This window comes from Gadus macrocephalus, chromosome 10 (genome assembly GCF_031168955.1).
Source record: "Gadus macrocephalus chromosome 10, ASM3116895v1".
NCBI classification, from domain to species: Eukaryota; Metazoa; Chordata; class Actinopteri; order Gadiformes; family Gadidae; genus Gadus; species Gadus macrocephalus.
In genome coordinates this window covers 19,846,265-19,870,957 of record NC_082391.1, presented here as the reverse complement: position 1 = coordinate 19,870,957, position 24,693 = coordinate 19,846,265, and the positions used below count along the sequence as shown (strand labels likewise).

The following is a 24,693-nucleotide window of genomic DNA, read 5'->3' as shown; positions in this document are numbered from 1 at the left end:
CGGAGAAATACATTAATGCCCTCCATCGTTTAGTAGATGACTGGAAGGAAAGTGATTTTACCCTTAACTCGAGAAAGGGCCTTGTCTCGGTCTGATAAACAAATTCATCCCTAATCCTTAATTGTGTCAAAAGAAGGATTTACCACTTAATTTGAAGAAAACAAAGCCCCAAAGCAGTGCACTGTGATTTCTAATCAAACCTATGCTAATATCGCGGGGTCTTTCAGCTCTCAATGTGATGGAAATCATGGGGGCATGTACCTGATCCACTAGAGTTGATTGGTGCTTGATGTTAATGCTAATGTTTAGATAATGACAGAGATACAGGACCTGTGCACTTCAGCTTGATATATTTTGGTAAACAGCTCAAATCTATTGAGGGTACCAGATATAAAAATGCTAGTTTCTCTAGTTTCTCTATGATCTTTAGCTTAGTTCAATATATGAGTGTTTCAGATGTGTCAGGCTACAGCAAAGCCATTTATGTTTACTCATCTGTATTTCCTATGGGTTTATGGTACTTAAGAAAGACACGTGTTTATATATATATTTTTTTTTTTACAGATTAAGACTATTCCATGTGGAATTCTGTATATCCTATACATTTATCCCCAGGCCATGCAGGATCAGTAGCCACTCATTTTTATGTTTATGCATTTGGTACAATCATTTGCATGTAGGCCTATTTATTTATGATATTCAATATTATAAAGGTGTCAAAGCACTTATTTAGTTAGAGTAGGTATGGACTTGGCGAAGGGATTGAATCCTAAGTGATAACCTTGAATATCAACATTAATAGCCGACGGAAACCAACAGCTAATCATCTGCCCACACGGAGGAGGGCGCTTGAGGAATATGCTCGTTTTTGCATTGGAAGAAAATAGTTTCACGTGCGCTATTGATTGACCTACTAAACGTTTATTTTTACAAAGAGCGAATAACGGTTCAGGAACAACGAGGTGTGAAGTCAGGTAACAGACTTAACGCTTTGAATAAAATAACAATAAAAGACTAATTGCTTTAAACTTAATATTTAAAAAAGCATTTCAAAGGACAGACATTTTTTATCCTTTTAGCACCACATTAACGTGCGTTTCTCGCAAAGGAACGACTTGTGGGTAAAAGAGTTCTCTCGCTCGCTCGCGCTGAAGTCCCCGACTCCCCGCTCGCTCTCATGCATCAGCACCCGAGGACACGAGAGCGATAGCAGCAGAGCGCGGGAAAGGTGCAGACGTGAAGGAGAAGAAGGTGCGCGTATACACAGTCAGCCTCTCCGCCGGCGTCATCTCAGTAGCCGTCTCGCCCTCGCCGTAGAGGTTGATGTCGCCGTTGCCGTAGCAGGAGTCGAGCGGAGTGGAGGAGGAGAAGGGGGATTTAACTTTACCACGGAAAAGACCTATGGTTGGATTTCGGGTATTTTTTCCTTCGCCAATGCCAAAGGAAATATGCAGCGAAGCTTCACCATCCTCTGCACCAGTTTACTGGGGATATGCTTGGGTTCAACCGCAGGTTTCCCAAGTAACATCAATATAGGTAAGAAATGCGCACACACGTTTTCTTTTAAAGGTTTTTCCGTAGATCTTCGCGCGACGTTGGCGTCGAATACGCTAAAGTTTTGGTTGTTTTTCGCTGCCGTTTTTTGGTAGTTTGGTCGTGTAACAGATTTTCTCCCGTGTTCGGTTTTAATACCTCTTTTGCTGTCATTTACAGGTGGATTATTCCCAATCGAATCACACGAATATGAGGTTTTTCGGTTCGCGCTCACGCATCACCTGGAAGTCCCCAAACTGGTGCCGCAGGTGGATGTGGTCAAGATGGGGAACAGCTTCTCAATGACATATGCATGTAAGTACGATTTCATGGGGATCTATTTAATCAAATCCTATGTTCCCATTGTTAAACATGTCCGCTCGTGCCCCCTCCTCCATTCAAACTGTTGCTGAGAATAATTTGTTACGAGACCATGTCTAGAATAACTGCTGAATTCAATGCAAATTCCCGTTTATCAGTGGATTTTTCTTATTGTTCAATGTCGTTATGATTATTTTACCGAATGGGCGATTCACGTGTTGAATCACACTCAACAGTGTCGGATGGTGCGAAAATAATAGTCCGTTTGATAGATCTGAATCGGTTTAATCTCTAATACTAATTTGATGTAGGCCTACTACTGACAATCAAGCACACTGATCTGATCGATTATAGTTAAAGATTAAAACCCTGTCTTAACGTATTTTCACTTTTATGCGGTTATCGCCAGTGCGCACTCCGAGACTCCCTCTCTGCCACACTCACTCACATACACGCGGGCACAGACGGAGTCAACCACCCACACTTATGTATGCATATAGTCTACACACGTACACACACAAAAATACAAACCACATTCGTCTTTTTTTTTTAACCTTAGACCTGGAGTGCCTTAGACCTAGAGTTGAAAAACAATATTCAAATGTATCTGGCTTCAATCATTGATAATATACTATAATATTATTAATAAGCTGCATGCAATAAGAATCATTACCCCGTTGCATGAAAGCCATTCAAATCATGAAATTTGTTAGATTTATACACTATGGCCTTAAATGTGGATTTTGGAGGCAGCGTCGTTTTAAGGTTAATTAGCAATCAAAAGGTCATGCCAGAGTTCCTCAGAGAATTACAATGTAGGCCTATGTCACACACATTACACATTACACATCAGCATCAAAATAAACATAAACCCATTTCTCAACTTGCTTCAAGTTGTTTCTATTTAATTGGAGAAACCAAACAGACACGAAGAAGAATGAGCGTGTTTATAGCAAATAGTCATGGAGCAAAGCTGAATGACATCTCTATAAGTAGCTGCATACTTCGCATGATTCGATTTTTTTTTCTGACATGCTGAAACTATGATTAGACGATAGACACACACACACACACACACACACACACACACACACACACACACACACACACACACACACACACACACACACACACACACACACACACACACACACACACACACACACACACTCTCCCTTTATGAGATCGCCTCTCCCTTCTCACAATTATCATCCACCTGCCAATCAGCCTATCATGCTTCCTATGTGGGTTGCTGAAGCAGTAGCTGTCTAATGCACTGTAAACCGCCCCCCATGCTGTCATTAACAAGACAGTGCTCACCCTGTGCGATGCAAACAAATAAGGGGGGCCAGGGGCTGTTTCCAAGGGGGCTTGTTCGAGCAGAGCCGACACATATGTCAGAATCAGAGAAGGAGTGTGACATTGCATGTACCTAGTAGAAGGGGAGACAGGTTTCAATGTGGCTAAGGATTGTATTGAGAAATACACAACCCCAAATCCAACCTGCAAATACACCTGTGTATATGTGAACTTAATGTTCCTGCTGATTGCACACTCTGGCGGAGTCTTATGAGAAATTGCTCTCTGCTTTCAATTACACTGAACACTTGAAAACTCACATCCCAATGTGCTTGGTTGCCATGGAAAAAAAATCCACTTAGTTTTTAAAAAAATATATTGGTGGGTTTACGCTGACTTCTGTTTTTGAGCTCATATCCGATTACGGAAGATGTGTCACGTTCCGGTCCCGTCCTCCATTCGCCGTCACATCACGTTTTAACATCCGCTCATCACTGTGACGTGCAGGTCCATGGGCTGCATGGTTGAGATGGCAGGCTGACGCCGATACCGTCGTGTCAGAAGGGTTCAAATCAAAGGGAAGAGTATGGCCAATGAAGACGACACCCTCTTCCCCAGCTGTGTGTATGTTGCTTTCAAAATAGCCTCCCCCCCCCTATAGCCTCCCCCCCCCTCCCCCCCCCCCCCCCACACACACACACACAGTGTGTGTGTGTGTGTGTGTGGTGGAGATGTGTTAGGAACGAGAGAGGCTCCAGGGCCTTGTGTTTCCAGCGATTCAGACACCAGAGGCAGGTTGTTCTTTGTGTTAATTGTCAGCTCGTTGGTTACTGAAACCATGTGTAGAGAATCAGTCGAGAAGCACACGCACGGATGTGTAGCTTTCTTACGTGGCGCTGATGCACTTCGGTGTGGGTCTGTGTGTGTGTGTGTGTGTGTGTGTGTGTGTGTGTGTGTGCGCAGGTGATAATCCCATGTGTTTGGTAGTGGTTGAACCTTTGTATGCAGGACTGTGTCTGAGTGCCAACACTGACATCTCCTGAGCAGACCATGGTGGAGTGACGGCTTACCTCTATGTGTGTTTTTGTGTGTGTGTGTGTGTGTGTGTGTGTGTGTGTGGGTTTGTGTGTTTGTGTGTGTGTCTCTGTGTGTGTGTCTCTGTGTGTGTGTGTTTGTGTGTGTGTAGTAGGGGAACAAACTCAGAAGGTTCTTGCTGGTCGCAAATGTGTGAATAGGCCCTTGTGCCGTTGGGGGTTGAATGGCACTCCGGTTGCACGTGATATGCATCATCAGCTAGACACACACGCACACACGCACGCACGCATGCATGCACACGTATGCGCACACACGCAGAGAGAGAACCCAGACACCTGGTCAACAGAGGGATAGGAGGAAGGCTTTTGAATAACGGGGAGTAAGGTGGGTGGGTGGATGGTGGTGATGGGGAAGCCTGGTTGAATTAGTGAAAAGGTTGAAAAAAGGGGATTAGGTAAAAAAAATAATTAGAGAGTGAGAAAGACAGAGATAGGGTGTGGAATAGAGATTCATAACAGGAGACGTAAGAGTACAGATGGGATGTGGAGACTTGAATTGAGTCTGGGGACTAATAAGGCTGTAACTGGTGGAGCGGTTTGATCTGACAAAACAATGTGACACAGCGATACATGCGGTGTCAGAGCCCGTTTGCCTTCTCCCTTGACTCTCTAACAGCAGCGCCATGCGTAGCCAAGTTGTGATAGAAAAACCCTGTTCTGCACTGTCATTTTTATTCATATTTATTAGGAGGATTTTTATCAAATATTCTTGAAACAGGCTTACATATCGACTTATGTCGCATACACGTTAGTCACTTCTCTATATCAGTTAGATATCACATTACCATAATCTGCTATTGACTGGATAAATATATTCAATTTAAAGTATGGCTTCATATCGAAATCCACTGCAGGTTCCTGCCAATATCCATATTGTTCTTTGATTTCTGTGTACAAGGCGCTGAGCTTATCTCCGGCTATTTGCAGCCCAAATCTCATATCACAGAGTAAATAAGTCTTACTTTGATTCTTAGAGATCGGCCAGCAAAAAAAGGCAGCATTTAGTACCCTAGCGACCAGGCTTTATGAGCATCTGGCATGACTTTGATTTTCTGCCCAAGTGTACAAAACCAATAACCAACCACCTTTCATTATTGCTAATTAGGACCCAGGCATAGAACCATTTGTGTTGTCATCCATGCTGGGCTGCAATCCCCTTCCCCCACCCCGAGCGTCCCAGGATCTGTTGGAGGGAACTGGAAGAGAATCTAAGGGACAGCCTTAATCAATGCTGGAAGGTCTACACAGAGGCCCTTTCCTTCCTGGTCAATGCCCAGGAGAGGACAGGGTCGTACGAGAGATAGGGAATGTTGTGGGAGGGGAGATGATAGGAGGGGGGAGGAGGAGGTGAGGGAGAGGAAAGGTGGGGAAGGCAAAAGGGTAGGGGGTAGGAGAACTAGGAGATGTAAAAAAAAAGGGGAAAGAGGAGAGAAAATGAGAGATGGGAGAGGAGAGATTTTTGAACAAGCTTAGGGCAGATATGAATTGCAACCCAGTGGTGTCTGCAGGTCCACTTCGTTATAGCCAAGTAAAGGAGACACGATCAATTCACTTATTTAATGTTTTCTTTCTCAAACATGCACTCACACACGCTTGTCATCTATATATATATATATATATATATATATATATATATTAACATGCACAATTGCTTGGAGAAGATGGAGCTTAAGCAGATGCTTTTAATGTATTATTCAGCGCAGCCCATCAAAAGCTATTGCTTCATGGAGTTATGAGCATAAATACTGTAATGTAATAATCACCCCATGGAAAAGAGGAGGGCTCTCCTGTGAAAAAAATAAAAAGTAAGAAGCAAAGGATTGCCTTGGAAAGAAAAACAAGGGCCGATATAAATATCTTGTTTTGTGGGGACCTTTTGCTTCTATGTACCCACCCCTTTCAAGACCGACTTCTCCCAACCAGAAATACAAGCAAAATAACACTGACCCCAAAGCAGAGAGTCTCCGATGTGATGCAAGTGTGTTGAGGGGGTGGGGGTGGGAGTGCTGGAGGTTACGCTGCAATTTCAGCCCCGATGGCTTGTGTCAATCAGACCCTGGGGTGTTGTGCCGGAGCGCACAGCCTGTGGTGCCACTCATTGTGCTACAGCAGCGACAAGACTTCCACTCTTTATGTTCCCCGCGATTGTCTCGCCGCAACTCCCTGTGCGACGCAGGGGACAGGTCGGGGCGGCTGCGTCGAAGGCAGATGAAATATGTGCAATTTCTGTCCTTTTGGTCGGAGGTGTGACAGTTAAATTGTCAAAAGATTGAGTGAATAAATAAAGAAGAATGGGGAAAATACATAACATGGTAGGAAACTGTGTTCATTCCTTCTGTGCTTGGTGGGCATGGCAGTTGTGATTGTGATGAATCTGGAGGCTTGGATTGTTTTTTATTTTGGTTTGGTTTTGCCTCTGCTGGAGCGTTAGGGATGGGGAAGTGCCCATAGCAATCAATGTAGATCATCTGCAACTGCTCCCCAAACAATACCGGGATAGAGTGCACGCCACAGAGGATATTGAGATTGTGTGTGTGTGTGTGTGTGTGTGTGTGTGTGTGTGTGTGTGTGTGTGTGTGTGTGTGTGTGTGTGTGTGTGTGTGTGTGTGTGTGTGTGTGTGTTTGTGCGGTGTGTGGCTTTTTCCGTTTCCGTATGCAAGTGAGAAAAGTGTATTGTGTATATGATTGCAGATCTGTCCTGGAGCTTGTATATTGTGTATTTGGTTGAAAGTGTGTTTGTGTGTGTTTGTTTTTGAGTGTTGGCTCAGCTGTGGAGGCAGGGTTATGTTATGGTAATGAGCGAGGAAACAAAAGGCATGTATATGACCTTTCAGCTCTCTGCTGTGGCCTTTCTCTGGGGGGTCAGGAGAAGCCAGGGTGATCTTGAACCACCTCCGGCCCTGCAGCCTGTGACCTTGATGAGAAACCACTGGTCACACATTTCTATCCCTGCCCTTCACACAAACACCTCAGCCCTCTTTCACACATTAGAAACCCTGGTGCACAAACTGTCTGTCATGCATGCATGCATGACAGCATGCAGTGCACACATATAAATACACACATATCAGCCCTTTTTATAGTCTGGATACGCTCTTATTAACCTTGTGTGTTCTCCCTCTCTAATTTTTATTCTCTCTTCCATCCTCTCGCCACTTAATTTCTGTATGTATGTATGTATGTATGTATGTATGTATGTATGTATGTATGTATGTATGTATGTATGTATGTCTATCTATCCATCTCATTGATGCCTTCACTCTCTCATGCACACACATACACTCTCACCCAACTCCTTCACCGTGCCTCCCGGCTCTCCTCCTTCATTGTCTTTCTGAGCGCGCCCACTAACGACCAGCCCTGTCCCCCACTCCCCACCTTCCCACCCACCGCCCGCCCGTCCCTCCCTCTGCATTCACACAAGCTAACCAATTATCAAGCAATTCCCAGGCAGCAAATCTGTGCTCTCTGGAGGTGACGCTCCACCCTCCACATCATGGACGCCGGAGCTCGGCAGCTGTGATTTATGTCAGAATGTGCCGAGATATTGGAGATGAAGAACAGGAGTTACAGCAGTACATGTCAGCTGTCATGTTTCTGATGTAGCTTTCTCTCTCTCTCCCGTGTGTTCTAATGCAGGCGGACATGTGGGGGCCCCCCTTTCCCTGTCAGACATCTGAGAAGCTCCTGTGTACTCTAATGAGGAACAAAGCGCAGCGTTTATTTATTTTTTTGAACAGCAGTACAACAGCGTAATATACGGGGGGCCGGCTGCTCTCCTGGCGACAGGCGAGGACAGCTCCCGTCATTTAAACAACGACACAGACATTGTTTTTTTTATGTTTTTGCGTGAAACAACTGTTGTTCAATGACAGCGAGTGCTGCCTCCCACTAGCATGAGGTTGAAGGATTACACAAGAGGGCTTAATCTACTGTTTCTCTTCTTTTGAGTGCTTATATACATGTCAGATCTTATAGATAATAATGGATTTCTTGAATCAAATGCAATGGGATTTCAAATTTGGATATTGAGAAAGTACGGACTGAGACTATCGCTTACTTCAGTTTAAAGATATATAAACACAGCAATCTGATACCATTTTTTCCATATAGTACCTCCCCTGATATCTAATAATCCTGGGTTTGAGCTCCATCCCCATGAAGTGCAAGACTTCCATGACCTCCAGTTCTTGTTTGTTGTTATTAAAGCTTTTACATGGTTTCAGTTATCTGATGTCCCCTAAAGCTGAGTTTGTGATTTACTTTTTACTTTGGCAAGCCTCACATCACACTCGCACGGTTTGGAAAGCTATTCATGCTTATTTTCACAAATGTTTTGGTTCTTCGTGATTCATTTTAAGAAAAGTCAATCATAAAATGCGCACATTTGACAAAGCAAGACATAAAAAATATCTTCAAATTAATGTTTTGAAATTATCAGTTTACCCGCCTGTACTACCTTATTGCAAGCAACCAAACACGGTGATATGGTTTGTGGAACGACATGTAGAATGTTTTTTTATTAATCTTTTTAAGGTTTTTATCTAACACTTGATGTTCGGTGAATGAAATAAAATGCACGATGCAGGGTGCTTCATTCAGACAAAGAATACATGCCCTCAGTTTATACTGGCACGCATTTGGGAGAGAATAATTCCTTAGCATGGCCACTATGCATGCAGGGAGTGGAAACAAAAAGTTAAACACACACAAACACACACATAGACACACACACACTGTGCTGCTGTCGCACATTCATAGGAAATACGCCTTAAGACATTCTTTAGGTAGCGGTATCAATAAATTGGGATACTGTATCATTTCTAATGGGAGGGTATGGTGCTACAGTTCCAGTATCGGTATACTCTGCCACACTACCTTAGACCAAAGCACACATTTTCACACGAAAAATAGACTTCAGTCCTATTTGAAGCGAAAAAATACAGCTCACTACCTTTCTGCTCCCTGTTCTTTGCTATATTCAAAGAAAATCATTATATTTCTTATTTGGGTGCCACTTCAGATGTGAACTGAAACTCGTTGCATTGTGCTTTGCAATGTTTATTACCATAAGGAGAAAGCAAAGATCTTGTATAGTTAGTTAGTTAAAGTAGCAGTAGCAAATACTGACCCAATACCTTTTAACAAAGACACTTCATTTTCATATCCCTTTAGTTACTATTTATTTTGTGACTTAGTTTAACTCCTTCCGTCAAGACAAAATCGGATGCGAGTAGGATCGTCCCACTGCACCTGTTGGCAGTGAGGCGCAGATGGAGGGATGATTGTGGTGGGAGCACCACGAGGGAGGGGGATAAATTAAAGCCCCTTTCTCACTTCCCTCCTCCTCCTCCGATAGGTTTGGGGCTCTGGTTGCCAGGTTCTGACCCGCTGCTCATGTAAGCGTTTATTCAACGCAGGCCGCAGGACTCCAACACGAACCAGATTGGATTTGCGGACGGAAGCTGCGAGAAAATGAGACAATAACCCTGAGCGAGAGAGCATGGGGGGAGGGAGGGGGGGAGAGAGAGATGTTTGGAGCTGGGGGAGAGATTTCTCACACTCTCCATTACCCGCTTAATGAGGTGTTGCTCAACCATTGTTTTATTACAAGGAGGAGGAGAAGAGGGAAATCGGTGAGTTGGCCATAATGTCGCTGTGGTCTCCTCTGCTAGTATGGCATCTGTTCCTTATACTCCCTGTGCTGTTCATATAATCTAACCTCCCCAACACTGCCTCTCCCTTTCTTCTCCCACTATCTTTAACAAAAACACTTGCTATCTTTTAGCAATACTTTCTATATTTTTCACAGAGGCGTCGACGCCGCCATTAATATACCTCCCAGTGGCTGAGTTTGCTATCCCACATTTCACCTTTATTTTGAAAAAGCAGTGTTTGTCCTTTTTTTCCTCCCTGACCTTTGCCTGGTTTTAAATGCTCGTAATCTCCAGTGTCAAAGCAGTGCACGTTAGCCGTCCCTACGTTCGCACTGCCGAGGGCTTGTTTCATAGTTTTTCATAGTGTCTTTCATAGTCTTCTACCCATTCAAATTTTTATCTTTGAACAATTTTCTGAAGCACCACTACTTTCATCAAGTCGTTTGGTCCTGCCGTCCTCTCCCCTCCTATTGTATGAGCAGAAGGAAGTGGTGCGAGGCAGGCATTGCCGCTCAGTCTTCCCCTGAGTGCGTGGGAGCCAGAGATGTTTACGCCAGGGACCAGCAGGCACAAGTCTGTGAACCCCGTCCCTCGGAGGGCCTTGGGTCCTCATTGCGGGGGTTGGGTTCGATATGCTGTGTAGAGAACTATGTAATGGTGGGTGAAAAGAAAATGAATTTACTATTTTCAAGCCTACAAACACGTTTGCACTCCCGCGACCTGCAGGAGGAAACATCTTCATCCATGGTTTAAGACAATATGGTTGGTTGTGCTACTGTTTCTATGACTACTATGTCTACACTACACGGACCACCAAATACAGCGTGGAATTAGTTTTATCTCCCACTCCATGAAATAGATTGGCGGCACACGGTTCACATTGGCTTCCCACCTACCTGCTGGTATCACAAATGCTGATGCGTGCCACTGCTGCATCGTTTTGCTCCTCTGAACAGAGAGAGGGAGATTGATTGCAGTGTGTGACTCATGCTATCTAGGAGGAGTTTGGCTGAGTGGGCTGTCCACGCCCACCACCTGACTGACGGCTTCCACAAAGGGTGTGTGTGTGTGTCTGAGAGAGAGAGAGAGAGTCAGAGAGAGAGAGAGAGAGAGAGAAAGAGAGAGAGAGAGAGAGAGAGTCAGAGAGAGAGAGAGAGAGAAAGAGAAAGAGAAAGAGAGAGAGAGAGAGAGAGAGAGAGAGAGAGAGAGAGAATCATGTCAAAACAAATACGACAAACACGACAGCCTTAACAATGGGCTTTTTTCGTAGACAGCAAGGATGTGATTGTCTGTAGGCATGACCAAGTGTGTGTATGCTTCTGTGTGCACCGGTTGTGCTGTGGGTTTTGTATTGACTTCTCTTGTCAGTCTCGCTCTCTCTCGCCCTTTCTCCCTCTCTTCCATTTTCGTAGCTGATTAGCGTTTTTTGGAACAAGCGTAGGACCGTAGGGGAACAACAATGTTCCCCTGTTTTTATTCCATTCCTTCTTAATTCCACAGTTATTGGCAATGAGTCGATGGAGATAAGAGCGCATTTCCATGGCGTCTTGTGTTCGTGGGAGTGTTGCCTCTGTGTCAACCACTCTATAGTCTCAGAGATCTGCATGTTTGATGGCGTAACCCTGTGCCCTAACAGTGGAGCAAAATGTTATCTCAGAATCAATTAAGGATTTGAATGTGTTTAATCTAACGTATGGAAATGTTGCCCTCGGTTGAACAGGAGAGGTAATTAGTCAACGCTGGGAGATAATTCAGGTGAATTGATGCAAACCGTCTTTTCACAGATCCACATGAATACAACGTGTATCAGTTCAATGTTTACTCTGCGACTGATTCATACTGATATTGTTTTTTGTTCTTGGATCCTTTTTTTCAACACTGCCGTTTTTCGAGTGATTCTCTTGGAAGATTCAGCTGACAAGCGTGGCCAATATGACCACATGCTGTGTCCTTGAGTTCTGCAGAGGACATTGACTATATATGTAACATGCCTAAGTGGCCAGAGTCCTTGTCTTATCAAGGCAATGCCGAACTCTGGGAATCCAGGTTCTGGAGTTCTGCTGTTCGCTGAAACGAAAGGGGTTGAACTGTTAACTGATGCCTACCAAAAGATAAAACATCCATAAAAGTCATCAAGTTTGACATTCACTTTGGAAATATTGCGTTAAAGCACTGTGTTATTGGGCATTCTATGGCGTGAAAAACTGATTTAAATTGAAGTTTAAGCTTTTTTATAAGCTATTTTGTGTCCCTTTCTAGCCTTGTTGTTCACACTGTAGATTGCGATTGTAAAACAAGTGAGCAGATTGGTAAATCAAATGTTCATTCCATGGAAAGCTCATTCCATACTTCATAAATCTTTATGGAGATTGAAAGGAGGACTGTGAAGCTGCTAGTCTGACATAACAGCTAAAGGAAGTAGTTCTATTCTTGACAGAGTCAAGGGGCAGGGGCTGTTTCATACTGGCTGGTATTGCCGACCTTTCTCCATACGTTATTAAATCTAACAATGTTTGCAATAATCGTTTGACATAATATTTACAGAAATTACCCAATACGTGGTTTATGATTTTCAACAAAAGCCTATACAATTCCCCTTATTCAATGGGAATGAAAATGCTAATAATGCATCCATTCTGCACAAGCTAATGAAGGCACCATATGGTGTATACATGATATGGCTCTGACGTTCCTTACAAACTTGCATGCATGCCTACGTACATCCATACACACACACACACACACACACACACACACACACACACACACACACACACACACACACACACACACACACACACACACACACACACACACACACACACACACACACACGCATGTCTTGGTTTGTCTTGGTTTGTCTGGTTTTATCAGATTAGCAGGATTTGGCATCTGATAGCCATTCCTTGCAGCTTGCGGCCGTCTGAAAATGAGGCTTGAGCTGCAATGTTGCAAGTGCTGGAGCCGCCTGAGCATCTTCTAAACGGTTGTGGTTGGAAGCAGAAAGTAAAGACTCCAGTGAGTTTTTCAATTTGGATGTTCAAAGTGTCAAAATGCCTCCTGTCATATTCCTTTTTTAAATCCTTTGGACTGAGGCCCTCTTATAACGAGCAGTTTATTTGCACATTTATAAGCTAGAACATTGACTATGATCCATAATTAAAGTTCATTGAACATAGTGCTTACCATTATACTTTATTTAAACACCGTTTATGTCAGAGCCCTTAAGCAATATTATGGACCAATAAAAACCAACAGCAGTCTATAAGGCCAAATCCAAACTATTTAAACACAGTGAGAGAGAACCACGCTCTTCCAGTATACACATTACACATACAGAGAATACTGACAGCCATGGCCGTCTATACTATCCTACCACCCTATCGGACACATCCTGTGCAGATGATGCTGCTGTCTCCCCCCTGGTCATCAACACAGCGATCATATGGGCAGCAGGCAGAGACACTGATATCTGTCATGGGATATCTGGCTCACACTAAGCCCAGGAACAGCTGTGGGGCACGGGTACACTGGGAGCAGGGAGAGACAGAAGCAGCGGGAGTGGCACCTGACAGCTGCCCCTGTTGTGTTACCATCAATCCTTTCCAGGTTGCGGCTTTCTTTCTATTACCGGTACTTTATTAAAAGATGAGTAGAACTTGTTGGCCACAGTGCTGAGCAGGCAGGATGGCCTCGTGGTGTTTTTGAATTATGGAATCTGCCGAAAAGATCTGGGTTAAAGTAACATTTAAAGTGCACCCTTTGCATAATTTTTTTCATTCCTGCATATTGTACTTAAGTTCAAAGTCAGAGTCCAACGAGTCTGTGTGAACAGGGCATTTCACGTTCTTTCGCTTTACATTTGTTTCGACCGATCACGTTGCTGGGTGCGGGGATCTGTAAGCGCGTTATTTGGGAGCACAAACCCAACCAGCATTGGTCAACTGTAAAAAAAGAGTCTTAAATGTTTCATATCAACGCTGTGTAGACTGGCCACTGTAGAAAAAAATATTCCAATTCTGAAAGCTGCGTCCACTCGAGCAAATCAGTTTTCTTTGGTAGAATATGTAAATAAACAGAAAACAAGGCGTCTGTTTTCAGGTTCCGGCCCAGGCTCTGTGCCTTCCCTAAGAAGTTCTGCTATAACATAGTCGGACTGTTGGATCCCAGATTAAGAAGATCTAAATAAAATCACTGTAAATTACTTTTTATAAAAGCATCTGCTACATTACTAAATAGATAGCACTGGTGGCCATGATGGGGAGCAGATGGAAGATAGTGCTGGAGAAGTGAATTCCCATGTCACTAGTGCAGGTTCACTTTAAATGGCAAGATGGGAAAAAACAATGAAGACCTGCTATATTCCCAATAACCTACAGTTGTTTATTGTGTGTCAATAACAGGTGCTTGTTATTGATGGGAAATCGATGGATGTAGACTGTAATGTGCAGTACACCCAGTGGATTTTACAATAACCAATAAATCACAACAAGGTCTGTGTGTTATTTCTCTAGTCGTCAATTCAACAATTCAAAAGCATAAATATACAAAGTATATATAAATATCAAATCAAAATAAACGTACAATCCATTCCTCTTTTATCACGATAACATCTGGACCAATTGGCTGCCCTCTTCGCTAGATACTCGATGCATGCACCTAGGTGGCTCCTCCACCCCATTCCACAGGGGCGACCCAAGAAGAGAAGTAGATAAAACTCACTATGTTGAATCCTTGTGTGACCGAACATAGACCTTCCCAACCTCCACCCCATCTGAGGGATTTGAAGGAGTCACCCCTAGGACCGAGCATTAAACATCATAACCGCTAAGCCAAATGACTGCGGCCAGACAGGTCAGCGATTACCACACTCCCAGGGGTATGGGGGGTGAGGGGGGGGGGGGGGGGTTAAGGACGGGGCGGGGAGGGACTCCAGCGCTTTCATCTCTGCTGCACACGCAGAAAATACATTTGAAAAAGGGGGGTACCTTTGCAAACCTGGCGGGTAGACCCTGGTGGAAAGGGACGGTTGAGAGGGTGAGAGAGGGACATTTGCGAGCTGGACAGGGTGCTGCAGGCTGTGGAAGGCAGATAGGTGTAGGACATTACTAGGTCTGCATGGTGAGGTGCAACATGTCTATTTCAGGGCATCGCTTTAAGTAGAGTGAGTCACCAAGCTATTTGAGCACTAAAAGCGATGTATGTGTGAATGTGTTTGTGCGTGCACTGTGCAGGTATATCTGTGTGTATGTGTGTGCGTGTGCGTGTGTGTGTGTGTGTGTGTGTGGATATGTGGGCTGGTCGGTAAGTAAGTGCATGTAACGGCCACAAACACACACACTCTTAAAACACGCCCGTACAGTATGTGCGCTTCACTTGCCTGCGTAGATGGCTCTGCATGGCTCTGGCGGGTAAGGCCTTTTGGATGCGGGCCATGCTCTCCCCCGTTCTCCCCGTCTCTAGCAGTGAGCTGGCCCAGGGATGGGGACAGACAGCCCCTTCAATCTGCTTGGTAAATACTGTGAAACGTAAGGCCCTCCCGCAGCCACAGCGGAAAATAGCCCAGGCCAGAATAGCCCTGAGTCCACACACAGAGATGGCTTTGTTTTAGAAAGCTAGGGGGGGATAGAGAGAATAGAGAAACATGAATGGTTGAATGGAACGGTATCAGAACAAAAGATTCGGGTAGAGGCAATTTGAGGAAGTTGAAGAAATGGTAGAAGCCGTGATGGTGGGAAATTGGATGGGAGAACGACTTTAGAAAGATGGCTGAAAGAAAAGGACTGAAGGATGGTGACGGATCCCTTCTGCTTGTGAAATGTCAATGGAACTGTGGGGTTTTATTGATTAACCTCTTCCCTCCTCTAGCCGCTCCTCCCCCACCCGTCCAACTTTCAATAAAGGCCAGCCGTCACAAAGACTTCGCCGTAAAGTCGAAACAAATCCATGATTATTTTATAGCATGAAATGTCCCCCCGAAATGGAAAACAATTGAGCCGCAACTAATGCCTCGAGAAAATGTCACCTTATCCAAAATCCAACGGATTGATTACTTGAAGTTGATAATGCAAACACTACTAAATTCAACCTTCTATTACTTTCTGGGTATCTTTCAGTTCTTGTTGTCTCACTCTGTACCCCCTCCCTTCTTCTCTTGTCTCTCTGCAGTCTGCTCCCAGTTCTCTAAGGGGGTGTACGCCATCATCGGGCTCTACGACCGTAAGACGGTCAACATGCTCATGTCCTTCTGTGGCGCGCTGCACGTGTGCTTCGTCACGCCGTCCTTCCCCATCGAGACGGCCAACCAGTTCGTCATCCAGCTGAGGCCCGAGCTGCAGGACGCCCTGGTGGGGGTGATCGACCACTACAGCTGGACCAAGTTTGTCTACATGTACAGCTCCGATTCAGGTAGAATAGATGCTGCTTCTCTTTCTCTCTCTCGCTCGATCACGCTCAATCTTGTTCTCTCGCACGCTCGATCTCTCTCTCTCTCTCTCTCTCTCTCTCTCTCTCTCTCTCTCTCTCTCTCTCTCTCTCTCTCTCTCTCTCTCTCTCTCTCCCCCCCCCCCCCCCCCCCCCCCCGCATGCATAAGCCAGACCATAGTCTACCCTAACCCTGCTTCCCTGACAGTGGTTGATCTTCATATTCTTGTGAATAAGTTGTCCAACGGATAATAATGTGAGGAAAGATTGCAAATGATAGAGATAACGAGATGGAATTAAATAAATAAAACGAGAGAAGAAAGGAAAGAAAAAAAAATGGAGGGATAGAGCAAAGGTGGATGCTTGGATAAGCCTCACCGGCATGCTTTCTCCATGTCCTATTCCTCTGCTTCTCTTGCGTTATTTGATCTTCATATTCTAGTTGTGTGTGGTCGGACAAATAATTGCAGAGTGGCAGACTGGCAGTGTTGGAGTGGGATGTCGGTGGTGTACGTTTCTCACACTGTGACCCTTCCGCTCAGGGTTTCGCTTTCATTATGGGATGTGTCGCTATGTTTGTGTATCAAACAATAATGCTATGTGGTTGTGATCAATGCGAAAAAGACAGAAATGGCAACTGCGGGCTGTGTGCAAGGCTGCTATTGGGAGTACCAGTCGTTACACAGAGCGCCATGAGTCACCGTCTTATTGCCATGGCAACAGCAATGGGGTCAAACGTAGCTAATTTGTCGAAATGAGCAATCGTCAAAGAATTTGTTCTTTTCTGCTCATGGTTTGGAACAGAGAGTAGGACACAGAGGAGGGTATTGACCCAGCGGTTGCCAATAGATGGAGCAGACAATGGGTCGTATAATTAAGTTTTTTTGGCAAGAATTGCTTTTTTTTCCTTTCGAAGTTATGAAAGACGAATATTTGAGCATGCAATTATAACGCCAGCCTCTGTGTAAAAGTATGCCTGCAAGGCACAAAAGGACAATCTGTCAACACCAGGTGTGGTAGTCATCCCCCCTCCTGTTCCCCCCGCCTCCATTCTTCTTAAGCCAATCAGATGCTAACTTCCCACAATGCAGTGTCAACTTCACCAGGTGTTGTGTGTATTGGAGCATGATAGATCTACTTTCTGGGTTTGTGCCTGTGTGTGTGTGTGTGTGTGTGTGTGCGTGTTTGTTTCCGAGTGGTCAATTTCCCTCTATAATCCCATTTGAATTTCTTCCATTATTTTTATTTTACAATTATATATAAAAAAAAAGAGTCAATTTCTTTATATTTACAATATACCTAATAATGTATACATAGGCTTATGCATTGCCTATGCCATAAGCCTATGTATACGGTAGCATGTGGTTGTTAAACATTCATACATATTCACACACTTTCTTGCTAAGTAAGTAATATTATTAAGCACAAAATGATATCATATCAACGCCTCATCGAGGCGTTTACATTGAGCTGAATGGGACTGTACACACACAACTCAATTTCAGCGAAAGGGCAACACTAAACACCAAGGTCCATTTTTACGGCTCTAGCAAGAGGATAAATACGTTATCCAATCACATTCAGCTGTCTTTGTCATAGTCACCATGGACACCGTGCAAGTTGTAGGACATGGCAGAGGTAAAAGCCTGTCTACGTTTCTCAACACACAGTATTCTGACTGCATCCATGGTGGTAAACAACGATTATAGTGTGCACCACAAGCGACAGCTTAATTGCACCTTGTATACGTGAATGTAGCTTGATTTTGATTACATGAAGGTGTGCCGTTGTATCGCAACAGTTTTTGTTTTGGATACCAACTTTCTTGTGATAGCCTATTTTAGTTATTGAACAGGGGAAACAACCTCAAAAACTAACGTCTCCTAAACATCCATGTATTAAAGAATGCACAACCACTTATCATAATCCCCCTCATCCATGCATAGTCATTCGCTACACTATTTTACACTTACAAAGAAAAACTCCAGTATAATCCAATCCTCTGAATCCATAGGAGATTTTGGTGAATGGAAGGAGCATAAGCTCGTCTTCACTAGGCTATATAGATTGAGTATTCCATCAGCCTTTTCACCGGTACGATTATTATAGGAATATGTTGCATGATCCCTTTTAACGCGCGTGAAAACTATTTTTCATCAGCCTTCGTGTGACAAAAGCCGTTTGGTTTCCATGTAAGGCCGAGTTCAGAAGGGCGAGATTCGCTGAGGTCAGCCAACACATTTAAAAAGAAAATATTCATACACATTTGAATTGTAATTTCAGCATTAGGTTAGACACACTTGTGTGTGTGTGCAGGTGGATACATGTTGTTTGTGTATGTGTTTTGTACCTGGGCATTTCTATGCATGGCTTGTCTAGGCAAGCGAGTGTCTTAGACAAGCCATGCACAATCCACATTTCTAACAAATAAACTATATTGAAACTAAAATGTTCCTCTATGATTATGCTGTGATGTCTCCTGTTTTGTCTATCGTCTTATTTCCAACGTCAGGGGAAGCAAGGGGATTAAGTGTGCTTTAACTGACAAATCCCGTTCTCGCTTCATGCCCAAACTACCCACAGAGAGACACACACAAGCACATCCAAAGCCACACCTCAGTGCTGTTTCAGATCGGAAATGCCACAAGAACCCTTGAAGTCCCCTCAATCAGACGGTCGGAAAGTGCAGGGCCACGTATGACCACGTGTGTGTGTGTGTGTGTGTGTGTTTAAAGTCACATGACATGTGAGAGGTAGTCTGTTGGAATCCCTATCAGCAGTGCCTGTTGCCTGGATACATATTTTACAAATATCCTTCCTACTCATTTTCTTTAAGCCCTCAAGAGAAATATTTATTTGACTGTTATGAATATTTGTGTGTATTTGGCTGTCTTTTTCGTGCCAATGAATATTTATTTTGGCAATTTCTCATGAATATAAAAAATGTTGCAATCGTTGCAGCAGGAAATGTCATGATATGAGCAAAATCTCGATAATTCATTTTGGAAACGGGGCCTTGTCACGCAGCGTTCCCCGTCTGTCTGGAGACAAAGTGCCCCTGGTCCCAAGGAAGCAGCAGGCAAAACAAACGCGTTGTCCATTTAAACCTCATCATAAACAATGCTCGCAGATTCATTTCCCAAAGTGTGTCGTACGGTCTACCTGTGGCCTGTAACCAGGGTGTCTGTGTGCCTAAAATGGTTGTGGTGACAGCTACTCTGTGCTATTAGTCACACGCCAGGTGCCTTTATTTTTTTACCTTGCCAAGGTCTGCTTTAGCTTCTCTGACTGGGGACTTGATTTATAGGAACGCATTAGCCTGCTAGCGCTCCCTATTTCTTCCTTCATTCTCTCCCTCGTTCCTGGTTTCTTTCTAATTAATTAGCATGTTACTTGTATGTTGTTTTTTTTGCATGCATTGATTGGAAATGTTTGATGAAGGAGAAAGGGAGGGAGTAAGTTGTAGGAATAAATTGCAAGGGACTTGAAACGCTTTGATGTGTTGTGACCAGCTCAACATTTGTATATTATTGGGTCTTTCAACACTGAATTAAAATGTTTAAAAAAGACATGGAGAGAGCAAATTGAAATAGAAAAAGAAGGAAAGAAAGAAGTTAGAAGAAAGAATGGCTTGAATGAAATGCTTGACCGTGTTGTTGCACGGAGCTGTCCATGGTGCTGAAACCACTATGTCCAACTGGACTTGGAAACAACAGCTCACCCGTTTCCACAGGATTCGCAGTCTTGACACACATGAATGATGTAGAGCCCAGGCCATCCTCAGGCCTTTCATCCATTTCACCGCTCAAAATAAATCTGCAGAGGGTCCAAAATGATTCACCCATGAGCAAAACCGATTGTATAAAAACTGCAAAATTCAAGGAGCTATGATTTGCTTTTTACCTGTCCATTTTTGTATGCTACCTTAGCAGCCCACCTAGTTTTACATTTTTATTGCTTCGACATAAAATGCCAGTCATGCTAATGCTTTTTTCATCACATTCAAATACATTACAAAAATTACAGAAAAAACATTATGATAATATGGAGAAATCGTTCAGGCTATAGCTATGACGGAAAACACACACACATTCTCCCAATCAACCTTTGATTATTCGCAGGTAGAACAACAGAAGGACACGTTGACACCAACAGGGAGTGCTATGAAATACAAATGAAGGACCACTGTGTGATTAATCCTCTCAACTTTTTTTCAATAATTACTTTGGTTGTTCAACTCAGCTGGGTAATATCTGCCAATCAGCTCCAGTTGTTTCCACCCTGGTTTCTAATTGGTTCACCGTAGGGCAGCTATAAGGAAGAACAGCCACAGTCTGATTGTAAATCTGTTGGCGCGATCAATGTGAACTCTAATCACCTTTTATTTCCTGTCGTCCCGAGTGATTAACCCGCTCAGCGGCGCCTTTGGTCCCTCTGCCCCTCGTCCCCCCGGGAAGACAGTAGTGTCACAGCGTATTGGAGTGGTGTGCACCACCACTCCAATACCTAAGCTAATTGACACTGGGAGGCCAATTCACCTTGGTGAGATTGGGCCATCTGCTAGCATATACAGGGGCCATCGTTTGTAGAGTGTGGAAGAAGGAACTGATTTTGTGGCCGGTTCACTCGTGATAACAACATTGGCATGCCCTGTGCTGGATAATGGACTCTTATTTATCTACTCGGCCGCAGCACTGATTCAGAATGGTTTGCTTATCAGACACAGGTTAGGGTCTTGGTTAACCTTTCTTTTACCTGGTCGTATGTCTTGGAGCAAGCCGGTGTTTACATACCGAGTTTGTGAGCTGCACTGCGGTGTTAATGGTGCGTGCACAACCATGGCATAAAATATACCCTCCCGAGTATTCAGTTCAGTTGATAGATACGAGACATTAAGCGAGTCATCCATGATTAAGGCCTCTAACGCCACATAGAGAATACTCACGTTGGTTTTCCACATTTAGATGTTCTCTCACCGCCCTTTCATCCAGTTTGAATCCAGACTTGGTACACTTATGCACTTTGTGTTGTTTTTAGCTTCCATGCAGAACTTGGTGTCGAAACTGCACTTTGTATCTTGAGATGACACAATTATGCAAATAATAATAAAAAAAAAAAACATTAAATGATTCATCTTTCTGATTATGATTGCTTCTCTGCACTTCAGTTGTGTGCTTTTGATTGTTCCGCAGCCTCACTTGAAAGTCACTTTGGATGAAAGAGTCTGCTGCTGAATCTCTAAATATAAATGTAAATGCCTCTTCCATCCGCCAATGCGAGTTTACCCATTTGGGTTCTTTTTATGTCATTTTTCTATTGACAGGACTCTCCGTGCTTCAGAAAGTTCTGGACACGGCAGCGGAAAGGAACTGGCTGGTGACGTCGGTCAACGTGGAGACCATGACAGAGGCGTCCTTCCTCAAGGTGTTCCAGGACCTGGACAAGAGGAAGGAGGGCCAGATCATCATCGACTGTGAGACCGAGCGGCTTACCGGCATCCTCAAGAAGGTACCCTATGACTCATGGTTTCATCTTGTTCTGCGTTAGCGTTGGCAGAAAGCAGAGAGTGAGCATGAAAGTGTTGAGACTTTCGCTCTTGGCTAAATATTTAGTTAAAATAACAGTTTGTTTCTTTCCCTTAGCTATTTCATCAATGACACAGCCCCATATGCCGAGTCGCAAGTGACAAATAAACTAAATTACATTAGATAATTATGACCATGAATAGGAAATGCCTGGCCCAGATTGTTGCATCGATACATCACGGAACATAAAAGCTGTCAGCATGTTCAGTAGTCACAAACCAGCCCATTTGTATTTAATGTCTGCCCTAATCACAGCATTAGTGTCTATATAATACAACTATTAATCCAGTGTCAACCGATCTGACACCACATAGTGTGCAGACACAATGTAGCGATAGAACAGCTTATGGTAAACTGCAGATGGACGTAGCAGATTGAATCGGATGAACAAAGAACAGACGGAACACAAGTGGTTTCAGAGCCAAAATGGCGGTGTAATCTGGTGGTTGAGTGCGACGGTTCTTTCCCCCGGACCACTGCGGACAGTAAAGATAGATAACTGGGCACTGGCATTCTGGAGCCAGCCTTTCCACGGCAACAGAACCGGCCCCTCGCAAATCACTGTGCAGCTGGAGCGGGGGGGGGGGGGGGGGGGGGGGGGGTTGCATGGCCATTAGCACGCACAGCAGACACATGCACAATTACACTCTTGCATCCGCTAACCCGCGCACACACACACACACACACACACACACACACACAAACAGTGAATAGTAAAGGCACTAAAAACATTTATAGCTTTTTATTAATGTGTTAGTGTTTAATGGGTTGGATGAAATGGGTTTATTTTTTCTTCGAATATATTTTTAATTGTTTTTGTGGTTTTCATATTTATTAGAACAAGTATACTTTTGGGTTTGTACACACACACACGCTGACCCACTGTGTACTCATACTGTATCATACACATGCAGACACAGCGAGGCAAACATGTCTGAACACAGTTCACACACATTCAAACAACGACACACATGCATACTAAACACATGCAAACACAATCACACTAAAACACACACAGAAGCAAACATGATAAGGCACACACACACTCACGCACACACATATACACACAAACACCCACACAAACAAACAAAAACCTAATCACAAGCACACACACACATTCAAACACTCAGGTGCTTCCCATCCTAATGTGAAGGCAGTAGTGTGTGTGAATGTTATTGATGTTTCTGTGCCACCAAGTTAAGGTTATTGCTTCAGCCCCCTCTGCGCTACAAGGAGCTGAGCCTCACAAGTTCTCCTGTAGGACAGCCTCAATCCATCACCAGCATCTGCTGCCTGATGCCAGAGTAGCTCACACACACACACACACACACACACACACACACACACACACACACACACACACACACACACACACACACACACACACACACACACACATGTATCAATATATGTGCAGACAACCCTTTTTTATAAACACACATACAGATGTGAAACATACGCTTACTAATACACTCTCAATTACACACACACGCACAAATGCACACACACACACACACACACACACTTCCAAACACACTCACACACCCATTCTAATATGCACTCACTGATACATTTATACTTAGTTACACACTCAGATAAACACACACACACATTTAAATTCACAGACACACACACACACACACACACTTTCACTCACCCATTTAGACACCCTTCTCTCATATGCACTCACTGATACAGTAACACGAACATACTTGGGCTAGTACATCTTCTCTTCTGCCCCCCACACTCCCTTACGCAGTCATCGAGCTGATACCCAGCGATGAGCTCCCTAGGCGATGAGGGGGTAGATCCCAGTGTCCCGCCCCCACCAGCCGTAGCCTAGAGGGATGCTTTAGTGGACTGAATGCAGATGTACTCCCCTCCAGGCTACTGTGTCTCCGGTTCAGTGTTCCGTTCTCCCTTAGATAAATCTTCATGTCGGCTATAAACCCCACATGTTTCATTCAGAGAGCGAAAAAAAACATAGCTGAGCGTTCGGGATTCAAATTGAATCCCGAACACTAAATAAGGAATTAAAATGATTCGGCCGAAATGAAAACATTCCCGTCCGTCAAGACGTTGTTATATTAGCGCTGAGTGACTGACGGCGTCTGGGGTCGTTGGAGAGGTGTCTTGATTTATTGGTGTCAGTGTCTGTCCCTGGCTGTGGCTCCTCGCCAGGTTTCCCGTGCCCCAGGCAGGGCTGCCGGGGACTGCCTTTCACTCAGGTCACCATTAATAACAAATGCTACCGTCTGCCGGGGCCCTACAGCACCGTTAACCAAGAGCAGCCGCACTCCCCGCAGGCACACACACACACACACACACACACACACACATGCACGCAAGTACAGGCGTGCGTGTATATATTAACAGACACACAGGCGCACACTTGCACACATAGACACATACACACTCAAGCATGCACTCACAAAGGATAAGTAATGTGTGTGTGTCTACACACAAATGCATAAATGTGTACATGCACACGTAATGATGCACACGCTTGCACACTTTTTACACTGGAGTTGATGTGGCTATAGAGATGTCCTATCCCCAGCTACTCAGCCCGGGAGAGTATTGTGTCAGGATAGACAGGGACACACAAAGGGGACAATCCCAGTGTGCATCAGGATGCTCCTTATCCTCCTTACCACATCTGTTACTGTCTAATCATGCGTTAGACGTACATATGGTATAGAGAACTTCATTCTCCTATCTGACCGTGTAATTATCTATCACATTTCGGTAAGAGTTTGAGATATCTTATCAAACAGCTAC

At 44.1% G+C, this 24,693-nt stretch overlaps 1 protein-coding gene across 8 annotated transcripts in view; it reads left to right on the top strand.

Moving 5' to 3' along the window:
- Positions 1–834: 834 nt before the first annotated feature.
- gria1a (glutamate receptor, ionotropic, AMPA 1a) overlaps positions 835–24,693 on the top strand; it is a 68,023-nt gene continuing 44,164 nt past the window's right edge. For 3 of the 8 annotated variants that reach the window (XR_009527737.1, XR_009527738.1, XM_060063097.1), the window contains exons 1-4: positions 839–1,536; positions 1,714–1,848; positions 16,073–16,312; positions 21,651–21,835. Coding sequence is in view for 6 of the 8 variants with exons in the window: in XM_060063097.1 (XP_059919080.1) it covers positions 1,449–1,536; positions 1,714–1,848; positions 16,073–16,312; positions 21,651–21,835 (648 nt within the window). In the remaining 2 variants the exon portion in view is untranslated. Of the gene's footprint in view, positions 1,537–1,713; positions 1,849–16,072; positions 16,313–21,650; positions 21,836–24,693 lie in introns of all 8 variants that reach the window. The other 5 variants (XM_060063102.1, XM_060063100.1, XM_060063101.1 and 2 more) reach the window with 4 other exon arrangements.